The 22,405-nt window shown below is 31.7% G+C and overlaps 5 protein-coding genes and 1 long non-coding RNA gene across 9 annotated transcripts; 4 read left to right on the forward strand and 2 right to left on the reverse strand.

Moving 5' to 3' along the window:
- The first annotated feature begins 153 nt into the window (after window positions 1-153).
- On the forward strand, window positions 154-3,992 carry LOC100642888 (nucleolin). The gene is made up of 5 exons (XM_048408701.1): window positions 154-393; window positions 1,889-2,146; window positions 2,230-2,370; window positions 2,462-2,586; window positions 2,693-3,992. Exons 1-5 carry the CDS (start codon window positions 286-288, stop codon window positions 2,709-2,711), a joined length of 651 nt encoding a protein of 216 aa, XP_048264658.1. The 5' UTR covers window positions 154-285; the 3' UTR covers window positions 2,712-3,992.
- A 281-nt stretch (window positions 3,993-4,273) lies between these two features.
- Window positions 4,274-8,587, reverse strand: LOC100648903. 2 transcript variants are annotated; one of them, XM_048408691.1, is made up of 6 exons: window positions 8,448-8,587; window positions 8,246-8,259; window positions 7,606-7,915; window positions 7,231-7,526; window positions 6,224-6,448; window positions 4,274-6,163 (listed from the first exon to the last, which is right to left on the reverse strand). In XM_048408691.1, exons 2-6 carry the CDS (start codon window positions 8,253-8,255, stop codon window positions 5,163-5,165), a joined length of 1,842 nt encoding a protein of 613 aa, XP_048264648.1. In that variant the 5' UTR covers window positions 8,256-8,259; window positions 8,448-8,587; the 3' UTR covers window positions 4,274-5,162. The 2 variants fall into 2 exon arrangements, with proteins under 2 accessions (XP_048264648.1, XP_003397410.2); XM_003397362.4 differs by lacking the exon at window positions 8,246-8,259 and having other exon boundaries at window positions 8,448-8,585.
- Window positions 8,516-10,258, forward strand: LOC100649262 (18S rRNA aminocarboxypropyltransferase). Of its 2 annotated transcripts, none has more exons than XM_012311449.3 (5): window positions 8,516-8,652; window positions 9,002-9,249; window positions 9,325-9,494; window positions 9,571-9,958; window positions 10,037-10,258. In XM_012311449.3, exons 2-5 carry the CDS (start codon window positions 9,126-9,128, stop codon window positions 10,186-10,188), a joined length of 834 nt encoding a protein of 277 aa, XP_012166839.1. In that variant the 5' UTR covers window positions 8,516-8,652; window positions 9,002-9,125; the 3' UTR covers window positions 10,189-10,258. The 2 variants fall into 2 exon arrangements, with proteins under 2 accessions (XP_012166839.1, XP_003397413.1); XM_003397365.4 differs by having other exon boundaries at window positions 8,545-8,652; window positions 8,992-9,249.
- On the reverse strand, window positions 10,201-13,767 carry LOC125385652. Its single transcript, XR_007225159.1, has 2 exons — window positions 13,405-13,767; window positions 10,201-12,826 (listed from the first exon to the last, which is right to left on the reverse strand). It is a non-coding gene; the product is annotated as an uncharacterized LOC125385652 (long non-coding RNA).
- Window positions 10,717-16,919, forward strand: LOC100649024 (F-box only protein 32). Of its 2 annotated transcripts, none has more exons than XM_003397363.3 (7): window positions 10,717-10,849; window positions 13,313-13,359; window positions 13,562-13,611; window positions 14,027-14,213; window positions 14,291-14,466; window positions 14,533-14,783; window positions 14,913-16,919. In XM_003397363.3, exons 1-7 carry the CDS (start codon window positions 10,728-10,730, stop codon window positions 15,109-15,111), a joined length of 1,032 nt encoding a protein of 343 aa, XP_003397411.1. In that variant the 5' UTR covers window positions 10,717-10,727; the 3' UTR covers window positions 15,112-16,919. The 2 variants fall into 2 exon arrangements, with proteins under 2 accessions (XP_003397411.1, XP_012166837.1); XM_012311447.3 differs by lacking the exon at window positions 10,717-10,849 and adding an exon at window positions 12,104-12,129.
- A 540-nt stretch (window positions 16,920-17,459) lies between these two features.
- On the forward strand, window positions 17,460-22,385 carry LOC100642763 (histone deacetylase HDAC1). The gene is made up of 9 exons (XM_012311446.3): window positions 17,460-17,627; window positions 18,594-18,706; window positions 18,885-19,002; window positions 19,096-19,469; window positions 19,550-19,697; window positions 19,774-20,059; window positions 20,146-20,374; window positions 20,505-20,595; window positions 20,677-22,385. Exons 1-9 carry the CDS (start codon window positions 17,579-17,581, stop codon window positions 20,745-20,747), a joined length of 1,479 nt encoding a protein of 492 aa, XP_012166836.1. The 5' UTR covers window positions 17,460-17,578; the 3' UTR covers window positions 20,748-22,385.
- The last annotated feature ends 20 nt before the right edge of the window (window positions 22,386-22,405 follow it).

The following is a 22,405-nucleotide window of genomic DNA, read 5'->3' on the forward strand; positions in this document are numbered from 1 at the left end:
CTTTGTATTACCGCAATCTGCAAGTATAATAGAAAAATTGTGTAAATGATTAAAATGGTTACCTAAAAAATTCCGTGTCTGGCGGTTCTATGGACGCGCAGGAAATTACAAAGCACGCGTCGCTTCCAGGCTGCGCAGGAGGATATGCGTAAATGTCAGTTCCGACCGCTATATACCGCCATATTGTTTGCGACAAATCGTGATCGTGCCGTGGTCTCGTGAAGTTTTTCTCTTGTTCGGTGAGCCCCATTGGGAAAATTTGCAAACATTTCGCGAAAAAGCAACATGAAGAAAACGAAGGACGTATCAGACGAGGATGAATATTCCGCAGATGATCCGGAAGAAGTAGAAGGAGCCTCTGAAGAAGAGTGGACTCCTGAAGCCGGAGCTGAGGTAAGCCCACGCTACTAATACTTTCTTCTTCTTTGCTGTTATCGCAATCAAATTTGTAACTGTTTTTCAACTAACCTTACTTTCTCGCTTTTCTCTTATGCTTTCTGCCAATTTCTTCATATGTTAAAACATTTATTTGTGCTTAGTTATTCGTAAATAAACTTCTGTCAGTCGGCTAGTTGCTCTTACTTTAATACATTATATTTTTCATCCAAGTAAGAATAAGAAACGCAGATGTTTCTAGATATAACATTCATCTTATCATTTCTAATGCTTGTGCCTTACTTCTAATTTAATACCTTTCGTTATTGTCAGAAAAAATTATCATTTTTAATCAATCAATTCTCCTGAGTAGATAACGAGAAAACACAAGTCGATTTAATTATGTATATATACATTGATACAGTGCACGCGTGCACTTCATCACGTCTCGTTATAACGAATCTCACTGTAGATCGTTGTCTCGATTGACGTTATGTTGATAAACACTTCCAATGTGACCGAAATGTTTTCCTACTTATTAACTTACTATCCAACTTTTATCGCTATCCACTATCAGTACCTATTAGACTACCATCATGTCTACATACAGCAATCGGGAATATACGGACATGATACTTTCGTTAGGTGCGTGTAGTGGTAACGCATCAGCCGCAGCTGATCATTACAGACACCGGTATCCCAATCGTCAACATCCTGACAGACGTGTTATTCAAAGAGCAAAACGAACCCTCGGCGAATATGGTTCTTTTGAAAAACTTAGACGACATGGTGGTCGTCGACGACGCGTTAGTGTAAGTGCACGCGTACCGAGCGAAAATTCAAAGTCGATTTTCTTGAAAACAAAGTCTCAAACGAAAAATTTTTATTCTATATTTTCGACTTCTTTTTTCGCGTAGAATCACCCCCTTTCCACTTGTACCACCAGTTACCAACCACCCTGTATATAGTAGTGATGTGTCGTTGCTGTGTCAAACACGCTACACGATATACCGTACTTTTCCAAATCTATTACTGCTAATGAAATGTCTCGCAAAAAGTACATTTTATCATGAAATGATTCTTAATATTTATTATCAGCAAGAAACTTATAATTAAACCCTACTTTTCATTATATGCTTAGAAGATCATTTTATTCTTGGAAATGCTATTACAGTTGGCGAGTTATCATCGCCGGCCGGTCGGTGGCGCCGGGCGCTATATACATTTTTCAAAACAATGCAACTCTACTATCTACGCCTTTCGTTATTTAACCACTTTCTCTCTTATAATGGAATAATTGTTATTCATTTCTATTATATATCAATATATAATTGTTTGTATATTTATATTATCACGATAAAAATTATTTCAAATAACAATAAAAATTGAACATTTAATGTACAAAAGATACTTTATTTCGTTATCGTATGTCTCAATTCAATTAACCTACATAGATATTTAATAAAATGATACAAATAGAGATTATTTCAGTAATACTAATTTTAATATTTAGAGTGGTGCTAAAAAGAGGCCACAAAGGGAAGCTGCTAAAAAGCGGCAACACTCAGAAGAAGAAGAAGATGAAGAAGAAGAAGAAGATGAGGAAGATGATGATGAAGAGGATGACGAATCTGATTCAGATACAGGAAAGAAACCTAAAAGAAAAAGGCGGTCTAAGAAAGAAGAAGATGAAAAGGAAGACGAAGACGAAGAAGACTCCGATGATAACAGCTTCAATGAATCATCGGGAGAAACACCAAAAGATTTTACCGTTAGTTATCTAGTTTATAAAATTCTATACATTTGTCTACTTGCATAATGAGAATGCAATATTGTTTGTATTGGTTATCCTAGTCTGGTGCATTCGTTGTGGCAAAAGCTGACATCGGTGGAAATACGGATCCAACATTGTGGAGGATAGATGGGAAGGCATTACTTCAAAAGTTTCTACCATTCAAAGAAGATGGGAAAACGTTATATAAAAGCACATCGACGGTAGATTATTAACATAATTATTAATTCTATTATGAAATCAACACCACCTCTTTTTCCTTTGAGCCTAATAAGTATTATATGTATTTTATAGTATTCTGGATGGTCAGTAAATAACAAAGATAAATACTTAGCAGCCCAAGTAACTTTCAAAGTGCAAAGTAGAACAGAAACCATTGTTGAACTTCACCTTGATCAACATCAACAAGAACTTGTAAAGTACGTAGTTTCCTTTTACTTTCTTTTGTATTTTTATGCTATTATTTTGTTATAATTATAGAATAATGCACAACAATAACTGATCTTTTATTTCTTATTTTTTCAGAGAAGAAAAAGAAGACTAAATATAGATCATGTTTGATCATATTTGTTTATATACATTTTAAGGTATGCTAAGGAAGAATACATTTACAATCACAGGTACACATCAACATTACAGACATATTACGTAAATACGTGGATGCAGTTTACAAAATGATATCCTAGCAGATTCGTGTTTAAAAATAAGATTGAGTGGACCATGGATCTCAGTTCTTTACTAAGGGTAGCTTTACATATAATTGATAATTTTATGAGCTGTTTGTGTATGTTTCAATTGATAAAAGCTATCAAACAATTTCAAACATTATTTGTTTCCGTAAAAAATATGATATCCACTCATATTTCGTGTTTTATAAATTCGACGTAAGTCTAAAATTTCTTGTTTAGACTGCATGTTACTTTCAAAATATTATTGTATCGCTTACAATATTGGTGATAATATTGATATACAAATTTCGGCGTAGTTTTAATTGCAAAATTTATTCGATCCTCTGTTGCACTTTAAATAATTCAATGTCCCAGTTATAAGAACACTTTCAGTAACTAGATTTCGTGTTATGTTTAGTCGTTGAAATAAAAAACTTTAGATATAGAAAATAAATCAGTGTCAGTTACCGTTGTGGTCTTACGTTCCTATTGCTGTATAAATTCATATCGGAAAATCATATTATAAATACTTTTAATTATCTTGAATTACACCTCGAAAATTTCATGGCTATAAATAATTTGTGTGATGAACTTCTGTTAGTGGCAACAGTGTGAATAAGAAATTAATTATATGTACTGTCATCAATCATGTTCAATGGTATGTCATGTTCGATCTAGCTTTATGGATAAAAATTATGTTTTACGTATATAAAAGAAAGAAAAAAGAGAGAGAGAGCGCGAGAGAGAGAGAGTAAAAATTAATCGTGTCAAATATTTATTCAATATTCCTATATTATTTGTACATTTCATATTTTCTACAAAGCTCCTACCCTGTTTATATAATTTGTATACATTAAATTTATTGGAATGTAGGCACATAATAAGGAATACAATTTCCGTTATGAGTTTAATAAATTTTAAACCATTAAATGATACATTAGATAAAGAAAAAATGTGTGTATATATATTATATTTATATATACACACGTATATAAATAAGTCCTGTTGTAACTTCCATTTTAATTTGTACTTTAAATATTTTGATTAATAATACGTAAATATAATTTTTGTAATTATGTCTAACTTAATTACAAAGGCTATGTGTTGAAATGTAGTTAATGTTAGCAAAGAGCCCCAATAAAACTATGTTTAGTTCATATTACGAGCAACTTACAATAACAAAAATATATATTATAATACTTGAGCATTAAAAACAATTAACGAACTTATAAAATTATAACTCTATAGAAATAATTATACACGATAACTTTTTCTATTATAAAAAGATTTCAAGAAGAAGTTTATTTCTTTCGTCTATACATATATATATATTTGAATAGACGAAAATTCGAATATTCATTCAATTAAGAGCATAAAATTGTAAGTTCTTCAAGCAAAGTGAAATTATCTTCTTTTCTAATTTTCTTTTTTCCAAACATTCGCTGATATAGTACTAACTTGTGTGATAAACTGTAAATTATTTTGAAACTAATTTATATCTTTGAAAAATATGTCTGTGTGTGTGGCATATGTTTATCAAAAAGCTTTGAATTTGAGTTTTTATTCTTGTTATTGTTGCTATTATTACTGCAATTATCACTACTATTATGGCTGCTACTATTACTGATATCATCATCATTATTTTCCTTTTTTATGGTAATATATTCGAAGCACGTTATTATTGCGAAAGTATATGAGATTAGAATTTCAATTTTTTTTTCACTAAAGAATATGTAGTGTTTCATTGGCACAACTTTAAAATTTAATTAAGATATAGATATCATAAAAATCATTTCAATCATACTTGAATGTATACACGTACATTATGTATGATTGAACAAGGATAAAAAGAAACGATTTATATATCAATATAAAATTACAATTAAACTTTCAGCATCAAGCAAAATTGTAATATGATTTAAAAATAATAACAAAATAGCAATAATTTTCAAACATAACGAAGCATTAAAACTATTTCATAGTAATGGAACCAATATGTTATTTGTAAATATATAAGATAATGAATATTGATATTTCATCCATATTTACTAAGTAATAAAAGTTTTAAATTATATAACAATATTTACATCTTTATTTGAAACTAAAAACAGAATAAAATATAATTGCTATAAGCAAAAATGCATTCTTGTTGCATTGATATCTATTATAATATTTATCACCTGAAATAATTTCACGAATCACTTTAAGTGATGAGCGAAATACTTTTGAAAATATACAATCAAAATTGCTTCAAAAGTTTTAGATATCCTAACATCATAATGAATATGAAAACAACATGTTTTCATAAACCCATAAATCAATTTAGGTCAAAAACCAGGTTCTAATCGTACAGATAACACATTATTTAACATTTCTCGAATTTCTGCCATTTCTCTCCTGCTCTTTGTCACCATAGTTTCCAAATTTTTATTTTCTTGAATAATTTTCTCCATTTTCTTCCAATATTTTTTAGTACCAGAATGACAGCAACAGGTTGTTTTTTCGTCTTTATCTATACACACTTGTTCTACAAGCTTGGTTTCCTCAACATAGTATTCATTCTTATTTTCCTGCTTATTTTTACTTAAACTATCTTCTGCTGATTTATACATTCCTTCAAGTAACTTCTCTGCACATTCATTTACGTCATAATTTTTAGTTTCATTTTTTAATCTTGGAAATTTCGTGGAAACGCTTTCTTGGTTACAAACTTCATGTAAATTTTTATTCGTGTTACATTTCATTCCCATGCATTGCGCCGTATCAGTCTTGCTGAAATTTATATTGCAATAGTTTACCGCATCTGTATCGCTTATTCTAGACTGTCGCTTCAAAGTTTTTCTCCTTCGAGCAAGTACAGTGTCGTCAACATGCTCAGTAGTTTGCACAAAGCCATCGCTGTGTCTTCGTTTATTTACCATTGATATTTTTCCGTCTTTCGTATCATAAAATCCATCACTGGCTCTTCGAATATCAGACACATTTTCTGAAACTGTGTTTGGAAAAATATCATCTTTGTAGACAGTATTTTTATTCAAATTTTCATTTTGCTGGTCTTCGCTTTCTTCAAATACTTTTACTGACAAAGAAACATCGGTGTCATTAAGTTCCGCATTGTCGTTAAAAAATAATCGTTTTGGTAATATCTTTTTCTGGATAGGTGTTTGCTCATATACTTCATTATTATTATCAGCTAAGTCATTAGATAATCCTGAATTTTCTACGGCATTAGAATCATTACTTGGAATACTTTCGAACGACCTTTTTTCGTTAGAAGGATCAATTTCGATTAGATCACCATCATGACCAAATGCAAATGATTTTTGTCCTAAAAATTTTCAATGTTCAATACTATAAATAAGATACGTATATAAAATACAATTCTTACCAATAATCATACGTTTATTACGCATGTCGGGACTTTTTGAACGTGGTCGTTCCAAAAATTGTCTGCTATCAGGAGACAACACAGAAAGTGTACCACCACAATGTAGTGGACTGTATTGTTCATACGAATTATACATTGCATATGGATCGTGTTCATGACTCTCATGCTCTCGTAAACGCTGCATAATCTTTTGCACAATTTCCGATGGCGCTACATACGGTGAGCCTATCACATAAGGAGAATAATGATTTCACATCCCTTAGTAATTAAATATCGTTATACATTAACAATAAATAAATATAGTACAATACTAAAAGTAGCTGTAAACAAGAAGCAATGACAATTTATGAAAATACAACACAATACGCAAATTATAAAAACTATGCAACTTTTTTTTTTTTTATTAAACATACTACCAGTCTAAATATTTGATGATCAATTTGTCATATTTAAGAAATGCCCTGCAATCTAAATAAATGATTATAATCACACCACATCTATGATACAAAAACAATTACATACTTATTTCAGGCATTAGATATTTTCACAATGGTAATATAACTATTTCATGCAAATTCTGTTTTCTTGTTATCTATGATAAAAACAAACATACTTGAAACAAACCCATAAACGTAAATAGTTTAAAGCACATCAAGACAAATATTTTGCTTGTACTGAAAAGTAATTCTTTTAATGCTTTAAACAAAAGTTGTTTAAGAATCAAGAAAATTTGAGAAAAAATCTAACTGCCACGAGACTTACAAAATTAATTGGTCCAGAATGTCTGCGATGTGGATGAAGTCTAGACACAGATAATGTGTCATCACTTCCTATAACATTACTATTTGTGTAACACAAATTTATTTTTAACATAATTAATAATTTAACTATAAAACTTATTTGAACTGTCCCACATTAAGATCCAACAACTTTTGAATTACTATTTATTCTTCTCTTAATTCCATTAGGTGTTTTTCTTAAGTGTCAGCTTTTGATAAGCAACTCACCTGTCAAACCTCTATATCCGAGAGATACAGAATCAAAGGATTCACTAGTTTCCTGTTGCTGCTTCATAAAATCATTAATAGCTATGCCTTTTAATTTCGATGGCTGAAGAAATCTTTTCGGTATACGAGAAAAGGAACCATTCTCTTGTGGACTGCTCGAGCAACCACCAAATCCAAGACCTAGCAAAATTGCTTCTGGATCTGCTTTTCTTAGCTCTAACAAGCTTTCTACACTACTACAATGACTGCTATCAGATTGTAGACTTGGATCCCGAACCAATTTATGAGGCAATGAGCTGTATGAAGTAAATATAATTGTAAGTATAATGTTTTTAAATTTATTATACATTTCTTGTACTATGCCTTTTATTATACCTAGGTAATCCTGTTGTGTTATTTGATGTTGTATTAGGAACATTAATAGGTGCAGACACTGTCATAGTTAATTGTTTTGCTCTCATAGAATATGGAATGTCCTTAGGCTCTGTTAGTGCCAATGAAATATTAGGTTTTAGGTTTTTACTGCTTGATTCTCCTTGATTATCATTTTTCATTGAGAAATTAGACTTTATAGGTGATGGTATTGAATCTATCCATTGCTGAACAGGCCCAGTTTGACGTCTCATCTCCCAAATTCCACGTAACCAATCCGTTACCTTTACAATTGTTTCTTTCCTTGTGTTTTCTTATAAAATATAGATACATAACAAAATTATAAAAGTATTAGAAATTCAATGATAGACATAATATAAAATTTAAAATAAATTTACTTATGATAGAATTAAATGTAAATTGAATTAATATTAGCCACTGTAAAATGCAAGAAGTTTGTTGTATATGTGTAAAATTCAATGACATCCATATGTTGCACAATAAATATTAAAAACAATTTCTTTAAAAGTATTTAAGCGATAATTTTAATAATTAATGATAATTTAAATATTTAGATGCAGCGCATATGCACACGAAAATATTATAAAATAACAAACAATTTATTTTCCTCGACAATATGTACCTGGATCCATATCCCTTAAGCGGCGTAAACAGTATATAAATAGAATTAATATTAAATAAAAAGTGAAAATATTCGATTGCACAGATACGCATTAACTAGTCATTATTTTTATATGTATATGATTGCGAAATAATAATTTTAATAATGCGTATTGATAAACTATAAAAGCAATGGGTGTAAAATATTATAAACCAACACCTACCTTAAATTTAAGAGAAATACAAGAATAAAGAAGACATTTCTGTTCTAATCAAATCGTATTTAAACACATGTTTGAAGAATCTCTATTCATTGAATGATTTGTGTCCCGCGGAGCGATTGAGAATAGAACAGCCACTTGTTAACCACTCTAACAGAGTTTCAGGGCCGTCTAATGCAGTGGTACTTTTACAAATTTTAACATTTAAGTAAGTAAATATAACTAATTGTTATACATCTAGCTTTTATGCTTTCATTAAATAACAATTGTATTATATATAAATTTAATTTGACATTTATAATCATAAATACTATGTATATTAATATTCGATCACAACACTGCGTATAAACAAATTGATACATGAAGTAAGCGATGTTATAAAAGAAACGTATACATGTCAAGTAAAACAGCCAGTATTGAGTAAATTATTATGTTATAGCAAGTACTTTCAGATGGTATAATATTTATTTGAGTAAAAACAAATTAGTTGCGCGCATGTGCACATATATTCCCATACATATGTATATGTACATATGTGTATATATAGTTTCTTATAGATGTACGCATTGAGTGACAACGACAAAATAACAAGTAACCTTTGAATTAGGGAGATCAGTTTGACGTGCGTGTACATATATTTATACAATTCATTGTACTAGGAAATATTTTGAAATTTTGTAAATGTCATCTCATGGGAAGAAAAATAGAAAACGAATACTAACAAGACGACCGCGACATGTAGTTGGGAAAGAAGAAAAATATCGTCAAGAAAGGGATAAGTCGGATAAGGAAGATGAAGTATCAGGTTAGAATAAAGTAGTTTGGTTATATACAAATTCATAAGAAACTCCAAAATAAACTCGACTGTTTTAATTTTCAGAAAAAGAAGAAGAAGAATGGTCCCTTCCTTTTCCCGTCGCTATGTGGGATCTCGAACACTGCGACCCTAAAAAGTGTTCCGGTAAAAAATTGGTTAGACATGGCTTAGTAAAAATATTAAGGTTAGGAGCTCGATTCTCAGGATTAGTTCTTACTCCAATTGGTGAAAAGGTATAGAAAATATCTTTGTTGTAATATAGAAGATAAATTGATTTCTAATACTCGAAATTGGAATATCATGTTGCAGTGTGTGAGTCCCACAGATCGTGATATCATACAAGATTATGGTTGTGCGGTCGTCGACTGCAGTTGGGCACGTTTGGACGATACTCCATTTAGTAGAATGAAAACTCCCAATCCTCGTCTTTTACCATTTCTAGTTGCTGCAAATCCGATAAATTATGGCAGACCATGTCAATTAAGTTGTGTAGAAGCTATAGCTGCTACTTTGATTATAACAGGTTTTCCCGAAGAAGCTAATTTTTATCTTGGAAAATTCTCCTGGGGCCACTCGTTTTTACAATTGAATGGCGAATTATTAAAGAAATATTCGCTTTGTACGAATGCAAAAGAAATTATATCTGTCCAAGAAAAATTTCTCATAGATGCAAGGAAAGAAAAGTTAAACAGACATGGTAATTCTTGTAATCTTTTTGATTATTAACCTATCACTTCTTATTAATGTGTATTTATAATTTGTGTTTATTCAATAGTTGTGTCAGATTTTCCACCAACCGATTCGGAAACGGAAGAGGAAGAAGAAGAAAAAGAAGGAGAAAAAGAAGAGGAAGGGAAAGAAGAATCTGTACCTGTAAATATTATTTCCAAAATAGATGAGCTAGTAAAGGACACGAAAATAGTATAAACGTGACTCAAATACAGTTGTATATACATATGTATTTTCTTTATATAATAAAAACATATTGGTTATGACACATGTTTGTAAGATTTCACTTTTGCAAATAGCTAACAAAAAATAACCAATCGATATATTCCTTGTAACTAATAAAAGTAACCGGGAGAAAGAAAATAAATCGAACGAGATGACAAATCGAAATAAATAACGTGTGAATGTCGAGCTTCTTCAAGACAAAATTGCGCATGCGTAACATATACATTTTAAAATGGCCGAACGTGTGATTCAGAGTTGTTCGGAGTGCACTGGTTTGTCATGTCAGTTGCACAGCTGATACCTAAGTGACGTCAGTAAAACAAAGCCATGCGCGGTCGATCGCAGCCGCGAAGTAAACCGAGCAGACCGAACTGTCTTGTGAGCAAACATTGAGCGTCCGTGGTCCAGTGAGGTGCGTTCCTTAATATATTTGATCGTTAGTCGAAGGATCGCTCGTGGTTTGCACACGTAAGCAGAGCAAGCATATCGTACAATTATATATCTTGCGAACGATGCCATTCATATCGAAGGATTGGCGCAGTCCTGGCGAAGAATGGGTAAAAACTGTTGAAGGTTGGGAAAAGAAGAAAATCCTCGAATGCGCCAACAATAAAACACTTTCTCTTTTACTTCGGTGAGTACTGCCATCACTGATTCTTATCCTTTCCCTTTTGTTTTTTTTCATTCTCGCTGAGAATGTATTTTTTCTTTGCAAATAATACCGAAGAAACACAACCAATCATTTCTATCCGAATCTTCCATCTGTCTCACAGCTGTTACATCGATCGAATGACAGTTCTCAGTTTGTTTACTCTTGCAAACTTGACATACACTAGTAGCTGTGTGTCTATCGCTAAATAGCCACCAAAATCAAGTTAATGTGAATGAAATTAATAAATAACAGAAAGAGATGCCACGTGAAAATAGAATTTTTCCATTTTTTAAGAAATGCCTATATATTATACTGAATACTAGTTATCGCACGCGCTTTTTTAGTTATGGAGTTACAATTCTTAACTTTTAAACATTATTTTATGGTACGATTGATTCCTGTTTAATACATATCGTTTTCGATCTGCGTATCACATTTTTATTGCGATTTCCATTAATTCAATGTTTCATAAGTACCCTTCCTTGACTTGTTAGAGAAGTTTCTATCTTGTCTTATTCATTTTATATCGGTATAAACATAAGCCCAAAAATAGCCTATCCATGTTGTTCTTCATGCATTGGTTCATTCTAAAACAGCACGATTTTCTTTGCATAAGAAAACGAAAAAAATACTTTACAATATATATATAATTTCGAGCGTATCTTTTTATTATGTCTTGTTCATTTTTTACAATAATAAAGGATTGAATTTTCTACTTAATAATATGTATTCCTTATTCCTTATTCCTTATTCACTATATTGCATACGCAGAAATGCGCGTGCGTGTGTACGTGTGTGTGTGCCTAACCGTTGTAGTGCATAGTGCACGCTCTGAACGTCTTCCTCTTTGCTTGCCGTATGTACGTATATACTTCGTACGATACGATGAGTTTGGACTTGGACGCGTTCTCGCGTTCATACTGGAACTAAGCACTGGTGTCGCGAGACCGTGAAAGCTTATGGCAAAGCATACAACAAAGAGAGAGAGAAAGCTTCATCGTGCATAGTCACGCTTTCGCGCGCTTCACAAAAAAAGAAAATATTTCTCTTTCTGGTTTTCTGCCACAAAATATGTTCGTTATCAAATACATTGCCTTGATGAAGTTTTATGCAGTCCAGTGTAAAGCATAGCAGAAAAACTATCATTTACTTTACGAAATTTGTTGAACGTTGAGACAATATTTAAGTAGTTATCTTATCCTTGGATAAGAAAATTCCCAAAATAGCAGAAAGAAAATCGTGCTGTCGTTCATGCATGTGAAGTAGGTTATAACCTAGCTAATACGATCTGTATCAATTCTGTAAATCTTCTTCATTACCATGCTGTTCTGATACATTCAATTCACGACAGTGCAATACTTTTTAACAAACAGCACGATGTAAATTATTTTATCTTCGATTTTCCATAGTTTCATGTATTTTTCATTAGCATATACCTAGTGAAGCATAACAGTTCGTTTATACGATAATAGCCCATGTATTAAGGCGTGGATTTTTAGAAAGCATTGGAACAGCTACGTAAAGATCGCAAACGCATAAATGTATCTGAGTATGTTTTTAAACAGAATGGTGAGATTCGAAACTTTAGATATTCTTGTACAATGTGCAATGTACAACAAGTAACAGCACAAGCAATATTTATTGTATACAGGCGTAGTACTTAGTTACTACGCGATTCGTTTCACGCGCGAATGGAGCATTACCAACAGTTATATAATGTTACGGATTATTGGCGCGGGGTTTCTCTCCCCGCGACGCGTAAGCACATTACTGCAAGGTCTCCCTCGATGATCATGTATCGTCGCGAATCGACAACTGGATCATTTCACCCGTCTCGCTCGTTTCGAGATAATCAAGACCTATGTATTTATATTACGAATCTTTAAAAGAAAATTTTTCGCTCGAGTTCCAATAGCATCTTTCGCATCAGACGATAGTTTGGGTAAGAAGTTATTCGCCCTGGGAACAATATAAATCGTTTTTACCGATTTTCATTTTGTGATGATCATTATGTATAAATAATTTGTATATCATAACGTTTGAAAAAGCACGTTGCGTTTTGACTTGAAAAATCAACCAAATGGAGAAAAACACGAGAAAGAAATTAATGAAATAGATTTTGAACGAAGGAAGTCGCATTTTTTCCACAGAAGTCTGATAAGTGTATCCATTAATTTCGCATTTTATTTTTTTTTTTTTTTCAGTGGCTAGTATTGAACGAATTTAAAAGATATTTAAATGATAAATGGTATTTTAACACGTATCTTTTGCATCTGTAAAACGACAGATCGTTACAAACTTATGCGTTTGTGCTTACGTGACATGAATACATAAGTATACATACTCAATATACATATATCGAATTCATGAGAATCGCATTTACGAATTGTCGAGTAATTTTAGTGTAAGAAGCAGAATTATATCAATGGTTTGTCTTTTTTGCAGCGGCGATAAGGATGTGCTCGATAAAAAGGAGAAGGATAAAAAGAAAGGTGAGCGGAATATTTGTAAAAGCTATCGAAACTATCGATTCGTACCTTTTCGATATGTAAATATTCCCTTTTTTAGCGTGTTTCATGCGCTATCAAAAACGGCTGAAAGTAGAACGTTAGTCGATTGTCGATTGGAAGGCAAAGTATATGATCGTCCTTTGAATCTTTCTTCGATTAATTCTTCTTTTTCATGTAATTTTAGAAAACGCCGTCCAGCCGCATTGCCGCATCACGCTGAAATGCACTCGTGAGGTGAGTGACTTGTTCCATCCATGCTTATATTTAACCTTAGCCTCGTGAAAGAGGAGAGAAATGGGATTTGGTCGTTAAGGTTAAGAAAGAAAGAATCGAAGGAAAAGAGGAAAAGGAAGGAAAGGAAAGAAAAAGAGAAAAGGCAAGAGAAGAAGAAAAAGAATGAGGAAGAGAAAAAGAATAAAAGAGGAGAGATATGAAATGAGAGAAAAAAAATAACAGGATAAAGGTAGCAACGAAAAGAAAAGAACGGGAAAGTAAAAGAAGAACGATCGTACTCTTCTTCCATTCGATTCCAAACGGTATATTGTTAGGGTTGAATCGCGAGCATGGGCTAGGGTACGCGCACATTTAAATAAGATTAAACGAAGGAAAAAGAAACGATCGCGACTGTTCGTTCTATTTAAATTCGTAGATCGCTGGTTTCAACGGTTTAAGCGATGCGCTGAAAAGCTTGGACTTTTTATCAGCGGTGCACGATTGCCGACGTTTTAATTATATCGTGCAACTTTTGGATCTTCTGGTCAGTCACAGGATGGGCGGTCTTAGTGGATGCGCTCAACGAGTTCTCTTCAATATGTTGGAAGAAGTCGCATTGGAAGGTAAAGATTTAAGCTACTAAATTGATCGCGATCACATTCACTCTCTTATACATCTGTTCTTACGATATGTTCGGCAGTATCATTATCGCAGCAACAAACCGGAAAACTTCGTCGGTTGATCGAAAGAGTTCGGGCTTTCAGCGCGGGTTGTTGTTGGGGCGGTAGACCTCTGGGTTCTGTAGTTTTATGGGAGAAACACAAAGCCGCTCTAGAAAGAATATTGCAAATTGCTTCGTCCATCACTATAACTCAGGTAGAAAAGCGTAACCAGGTTAAGGAGAGACGAGACATTCGTTTGATCATTGTCGTTGGTTTTTAGCCGGACGAGGAACAGCAGCCGCAATGGTCGGATTTGCCAGCGGAATGCCGCCGGGAGGTTCTCCTTCGACTCAGTGATCCACGAGACATTGAAGCGTCCTCGGAGGCTTGCGAACATCTAGCTGTTCTAGCACAGGAACAGAGAATCTGGCGGGAGCTTGCCCAGTATCACTTCACGCCTCAACAAATAGCCTCCACTAGACAACATAATCCTGGAAAAGACTGGAAAACTATTTTTACTATCGCACGAAGGTACATCGTACATATAGATACTATTACATTTTTGAAATAATACAAATATTCATTTGGTATTCTTATGCTTAATCCGTTACCATCTATGTCTTGTTCGCAAAATCAATGGACTTATTATGTGACTTACAGATCGTTTGGTCTGCGAGAAGAATATGCAGAGATAATACAGTTGTGCCGCAATTGCCGCTGCCTGTTTTGGCGGTCGCTCGGACATCCCTGTATCGCCGATCAGGATCCAGCCTTTCAGGAGAAACTAGCGGATGTCGATCGAGCATCTCTTCATGTCCCGATTCCTCCGCAGACCTTTCTCAAATTCTTTTCCCTATGAAACAAACAGGCAGATAGAGAAGAGGAAACAAGGGATCTACGCATCTATTTTTCTAGCCTTCTTTGGCAAAGGAATAAACGATCAGAAAGGTATACGCGCATTGCGTAACAACCTTCGATGCCCTTCGTTTTCTTGTTTTCGCCTTGTCTTGTCCCCGATGAATGCGTTCGGAAATGCGTTGCTTAAATCCCCCGATCACCAACCCCTAAATTTTCGACTCCTTTCAATCTCGATAGCTCCGACTTACTTCGATCAGTTCTTTCAAAGACATCGACATAATAACAATAGTAATAATAATAAGAAGAAGAAGAAAGAGAAAATATCGTGACCATCTCGTTCTCTCTTTGATATCTCATATCGTTACCTAACGAATGTTATCATATGCTTTTCGATTTTCGACAAAATGAACGAAGTATAATAACATGGCACAAATTCGTGTGTATCGTGAATCGTAGAATTAGCTGTGTGTGTTCGTTCTTTATCTACTTGTAATCGTACAACAATATGACACTCACTACCCTTCTCAAAGTGGACAAAATTTTTTCATTCGACTTTTAAAGAGAAGTTGAAGCAAAATAAAAATTTTGTGTCAACTTTATTTTAAGTCAATGAATATTTTATGTTTATCCATCGAAGCATCTTTACATAAATTACGTTGATTAAGTGTAACGAACATTGATCTTATTGCAAAATTTCTGTGGAAGACACATAATCATCAGCGATGGTACTACATACTTATTCAAACGTTACTTATTGAGAACGTATTTATGATATATGTATGTGTGGAATTTATTTTGGAACGGTATTGTTTATTACAACGAAGTTAAGTACGTTACAGTTCCCGATAGTTTTATCGATATTTCTCTCATCCATTTAAATCAATATTTATTTTTTAATTACTTTTGTAATATTACTTATTACCAATTTTGCGTCTATTTTGTACACTTACATATTTTATATAGCTTTTTTTGTTTTGTATATCAGCATCATCGTCCTCACAATCGTCATAACCATCGTAGAATAAAGAAATGTCAAATTATTTTATACATAATGTCGTTCCTTGACGCTAACTTTCAGTGGAAAATATTAATCTTTACATTTGTTACTTTCTACGAACATTTCTTTTATATGGGTTGCTTTAATATAATAGGTTTTATTCTTAAAATGAAATATAATAATAGAGATACGTTGTAAATTTATCTTGAACTGATACTTTTTTCCCTCTTGAAGAAAGGAGAAGGGGTCTATATGCTCGTTGTAACGAATACAAATATTTCCATTAGTTACAATTAGTATGCATTTATTACACACATGTTCATTTAACTGTAATATTGCCGAATGTTTAAGCGTTTCACGACTATATAGATATTAAAATTGATCAAGCGATTCATTTGGAATGCTGAAATCTATACTGCCAAAATCAATACTGCTGCATTTATCCCTATCAATGCATTTCTTGGTACAGTTCCCTTAAGTACTATATACACAATTAATTTCTTTTTTTTGATATGTTGCTTCTCTTTACTTAATACAATTACATTGCAATCAATCAATGTATGTATGTATATCTTCCCGAGGTAGTTGTATCGTAAAATATGTATACATTGTTTGACAAGTAAGAATACTAAAAATACAGCATGAAAGCTGTGCTTATCAATCCAATATTTTAGCAAATTGTTGTTATAACTTTTAAAATTTTCTTTAGCGATTTCTGTAATTTTTTTTATACTAACACAACATTTTTTTTACGTAAAGGATGTAAAGCAATGTTGTGCCAGATGCTCCAAAATAAAAAATTTATTTCTGTATATATGTGTTAAATTTGTTTATGTATGAATGTACATATATATGTACGTTCATGTCACGTATATATGTAAAATATATTTAATTATAAACATAGATAAAAAATTTGATATTTCATTTCTTCTTAAATTTATTTTATTAATTATATAAGTAAATTGTAAGAAAAGTAACTATAATCTACTTCGTGATGCTGCTCTTTTTTCCTAAAATAAAGTAAAGAAGTCCTAGAGTTATACATATAATTGCTTGCATTTCAATATACGACACTTAAGTTTACACATGTTATACTTATATATAGACAAACATATGAATCTTATTTACATATGCGTATATAAGCAGTGGTGATTTTTCATTTTTGCTATATTGGTAGAAGTGTAAGTATATATAACTATATCTTTAGTGAGTTTTAGTAATTGTAGTTTTAGTAATTTAGTAATTGTAATTTACACAACAATGTATCTATTCTCAACTTCATTCGTTTTATGGTTAAGTTCATTTTATGATGAAAACGCCATCTATACAACAAAGCTAACTACAGAATATTGCGCACGCGTAGTTCAGAGATTTAGTGACGCTGTGTCCTGTCGGTGGGTATCGGGACGCTCCGCGCTTTACATTTAATTCATATCAGGTATTTTACAATTAAGGAGAAAAATCGGTCAAAATGACAACGTTACCACATAGCAAGAAGCGTGTCTGCTACTATTATGATAGTAAGTAAAAAAGTTAAAAAATTTTGATATACTTAGTATCCCGCGAAAATATCGTGCATGCATAGAGAGATTGTCAAAATGTGTTTGTGCTATCCGCGCTTGTATCGTCTATCATGCATTTATTTCACATGTACTTACTTTCTCTAACACGCTTTTTATTTTAACATATTTATTTAATCATTGAGAAAACGTATTTCTTATACAATATTCCCTTTTTGTTATCTTTCCTACGATTGCTTGCACGGTTTCAGACGCGTTAAGGCGAAAGATTCATGGCTATTACTCCATGTTATCTTACTCCAACCAAGAAAGAGCGTCCGCTTTTCACGATCCGTACAATCATTCAATTATCATTTGATAATATACTTTCGTGTTATATTATATATATATTTTTTTCTTTCTCACTTTCTAAATTATTTTTTAATTATTTTCTAATATTAACGTTTCAATTCAATAACAGTCATTAAGTTTTAATAATATATAGCCAATATAAAAGGATAGGAATTATAAATATTATTAATATCATAATTATCTTTTATATTTATATATTGGTTATATTCTCTATATTTATTTCACATATTATTGTTAATATCTTTTACGTGAGAATGTTAATTATCTGAAGAAACAGATTAATTGAAGGTTATAATTTAAGAATATTTCGAAAAAATATTAGCACCTTTGCAGTCGTATAAAATTATAGACATGCTTAATACTTTTACTAAATTTGAAGAAGATAATACAGTTTGAGTCGGGTAGGTAAACGGCAATACCTTCTCCGTGCAAATTACGCGAAAGATTCTCATGTGTACCTCGGTTGCCTGTATCAGAGGAAATGATATATATGTATGCACATGTAAAATCAAAACTATCTTAAGTTAATAAAATTGTTGCAAATATTTAACATAATTCTTTTCGTGAAACTTATATCAAACAATAAAATAAATAAAGAAGTAAATTATATTTTAGGTGATATTGGAAATTATTATTATGGGCAAGGACATCCTATGAAGCCACATCGTATAAGGATGACACATAATTTACTTTTGAATTATGGTCTTTATAGGAAGATGGAAATATATGTAAGAATTATTCATTGAATGATATTATTTCGTTTATAATTTTTAGTATTTATATATTTGCTAATTTATAAAAATGTACAAGAATACAAATATTATATTGCGTAGATATTTAAAATAAATCTTTTTCTTTACTATTTCTTTTCTATTTCTTCAATTTTATTCTCTTTCTCCCATTTAGCGTCCACATAAAGCTACAGCAGATGAAATGACAAAATTCCATAGCGATGACTATATTAGGTTTTTGAGATCCATAAGACCTGATAATATGTCAGAGTATAACAAACAAATGCAACGATGTAAGATTATAGATCTAATATTTATAGGTTCAATGAATATATGAATTATGTTTGATAATTGTGATTACATTTAATATTTCCTTTTTCCTTTAGTTAATGTAGGAGAAGATTGCCCTGTCTTTGATGGTTTATATGAATTTTGTCAATTATCAGCTGGAGGTTCTGTTGCTGCCGCTGTGAAACTTAACAAACAGGCCTCAGAAATTTGCATAAATTGGGGTGGTGGCTTGCATCATGCCAAAAAAAGTGAAGCATCTGGATTTTGTTACGTAAATGACATTGTATTAGGAATACTAGAATTACTGAAATATCATCAGAGAGTGTTATATATTGATATTGATGTTCATCATGGAGATGGTGTAGAAGAAGCTTTTTATACCACAGATAGAGTTATGACAGTTTCTTTTCATAAATATGGTGAATATTTTCCTGGTACTGGTGATCTGCGTGATATTGGTGCTGGAAAGGTAAAAACTTTGTTAACAGTAAACGTTTGATATGTTTCTATTTTTAAATTTTATATTAACTTGAAACCTTGTTTTCACAGGGAAAGTATTATGCAGTCAATATACCACTAAGAGATGGTATGGATGACGAAAGCTATGAATCAATATTTGTACCTATTATTTCTAAAGTGATGGAAACTTTCCAACCTTCTGCTGTGGTCCTACAATGTGGTGCTGATTCATTAACTGGTATACATAAATATCATTTAGTAAAATCAAATGAAGGAAATAAAAAAAAAATTAAATTGATACATGTTATTTGTAGGAGATCGGTTAGGCTGTTTCAATTTAACAGTGAGGGGTCATGGGAAATGTGTTGAATTTGTAAAAAAATATAATTTACCCTTCTTAATGGTCGGTGGTGGTGGATATACAATCAGAAATGTGTCTAGATGCTGGACATACGAAACTTCGGTTGCTCTTGGTTCTGAAATTGCAAATGAGTTACCCTATAATGATTATTTTGAATATTTTGGTCCCGATTTTAAGCTGCATATTAGTCCTTCAAATATGGCAAATCAAAATACTCCTGAATATCTTGAGAAAATTAAGTATGTTTCATCTCAAGAATAACAATTAACCACTTCCTTTCCTTTTTTTATTGCAGTTAATTTCACATATTCTATATTTTCTACAGAACCAGACTATTTGAAAATTTAAGAATGTTGCCGCATGCCCCAGGTGTGCAGGTTCAACCAATTCCAGAAGATGGTGCAGTCATTGAAGATTCAGAGGCTGAGGAAAAGGTAAATCCAGACGAAAGATTACCACAACGAGATTTAGATAAAAGAATACAACACGAAAATGAATATAGCGACAGTGAGGATGAAGGTGAAGGGGGACGAAGAGATAATAGGTCATTTAAGGTAACATCCATTATTATTCATAAACATAGATATTTTATTATTTCACATTTTCGTTTCATTCTCGCAGGTGTAATGTTTCATTTGTATTAAATATTTTTGTATTTAAGTCACAATTCTTTTTATTTAATAGGGTTCCAGAAAACGGCCACGTCTAGAAAAAGGACAAGAAGGTATAGAAAGTGATCTAAAAAAAGAAGAGGACATAAAATCGGAACCAAAAGGTATGTAATTTTAATATCTTTATATAATTTTAATGTACTTTTGTTTTTACTTTTATCATAATAAAAAAAAATGTTTTATAGAAAATGAAAAAGATGAAAAAACGAATGTTACAAATGAGGAAACGAAGAAAGACGGTGGATCGAATCCCTGATAAATGGTATTTGTTTCCGAAAAGAAATTGAAAAAAGTTCTTATTTAAATTAACCATAAATCAGTATAGATAAATTAAGTGAACAAACATGTAGTGCATAATAGATGTCTGTTGCCTCGAACTGGACATACCATTGTAAACAATATGATTTCTTTTATTCTTTGATTCAAAACCATATAAATACTTCAATAGGATATATGTATACATACATACATACATATGTGTATATATATGCGCGCGCGCGCGCGCGCGCACACACACACACACACAAACACACATCTTTATTAAATTCGAGGCAAGAGACATTATTATCACTTATATACATCTACGAGCATACAATTGACATGATAGACGCTCAGTAATTTCAGTTGTTATCTTATTAAATTTATAAACATTAGCCGAAATTCTCAAAGTTATAAGCCATTAAGCAATCACTCCTTGAAATATTTTTTAAATCGTGCGATGAACGATATCTTGAGTAATCGGTCAGTCTTATGATCTGATTAAAGCCTTCATGTTCACTTATTGTTAGAATCATCAATACATGTAACTAGTCAAATAAGACAAATGGATATCTTAAATGTACAAAGAAAATTAAATTTTTTATAAAAGTTGAAATTTTCACTAAGATCAGAAGATATAGGCAGCTTATCAAGATATCTAATTTTTGTAATTGACACATTTCGATAAATTGAAAGTTTAAAAGTATACAAATCACCACAATATGTTTTGGGTGAATACGTTTCTTTGTCTTCTTATTCATTGTTCACAGCATGATCATCATTAAATAATTTAATGTGCGATTTTTATAATTGAAAGGGAATGAGATTGTATACAACGGGCTAGTATTATGGACTAACAAATTTTTTACTTCCTATTCTCTCTTGTACATACAAATCCGATTTAAACAATATCCTACATGCAATACTATACATATAATAATGACATAATGATATTCCTTTTGATATGTAAAATATTTTATTTTATATGTGAAAAATTAATGTCAGTGGAAAAGAAAGTATGAAAAGAATAGAGCAGTCATTGAACGCATTGAATTCGAGCAGAATTCTAGAATCTTAAATTAAGAAGAGATAATACTAAAAATTAAACATTTGTGACTAAGTCGACTTCTATCTATATGTCGAGGCTGCAAAAGTACTCTTGTTCAAAGAAAAAAAGACAGGGAAAGAAGAGAAGCGTCATACTAACATAAATATTAAAATTATTACCTTTCAACCATGTTAATTTTACATTTGCACGAGAGTATAAATGCATTAATTTTGTATACATAAAGTGAACTTCTTTGCGACTCGGAAATTTTTGCAAAAATGGATTAGATTCGACTAGTTGCATGATGTCAGATAAATAATTGAAAAAGAAATAAGTCGATTTATCTAGTTGTAATTAAACGCATACTTTTTTTGTAATTAAACACATACCTTTACTGTAATTAATTATTTACAATGCAAAGATAAATCCGATATAATATTTGCGTACATCTAAGTCGATTAATTAAGATAGATCAAGTATAATATAAGTATATATGTATAAAGTTATATGCTATATACTATATCAGAATATGAATAACAAATGTTTTTAAATATTTATAATAAAAAATAAAGAAATCTATTGTGCGTATTACTGAAATTACTTTTCCT

Source organism: Bombus terrestris, chromosome 9 (assembly GCF_910591885.1).
Source record: "Bombus terrestris chromosome 9, iyBomTerr1.2, whole genome shotgun sequence".
NCBI lineage: Eukaryota > Metazoa > Arthropoda > Insecta > Hymenoptera > Apidae > Bombus > Bombus terrestris.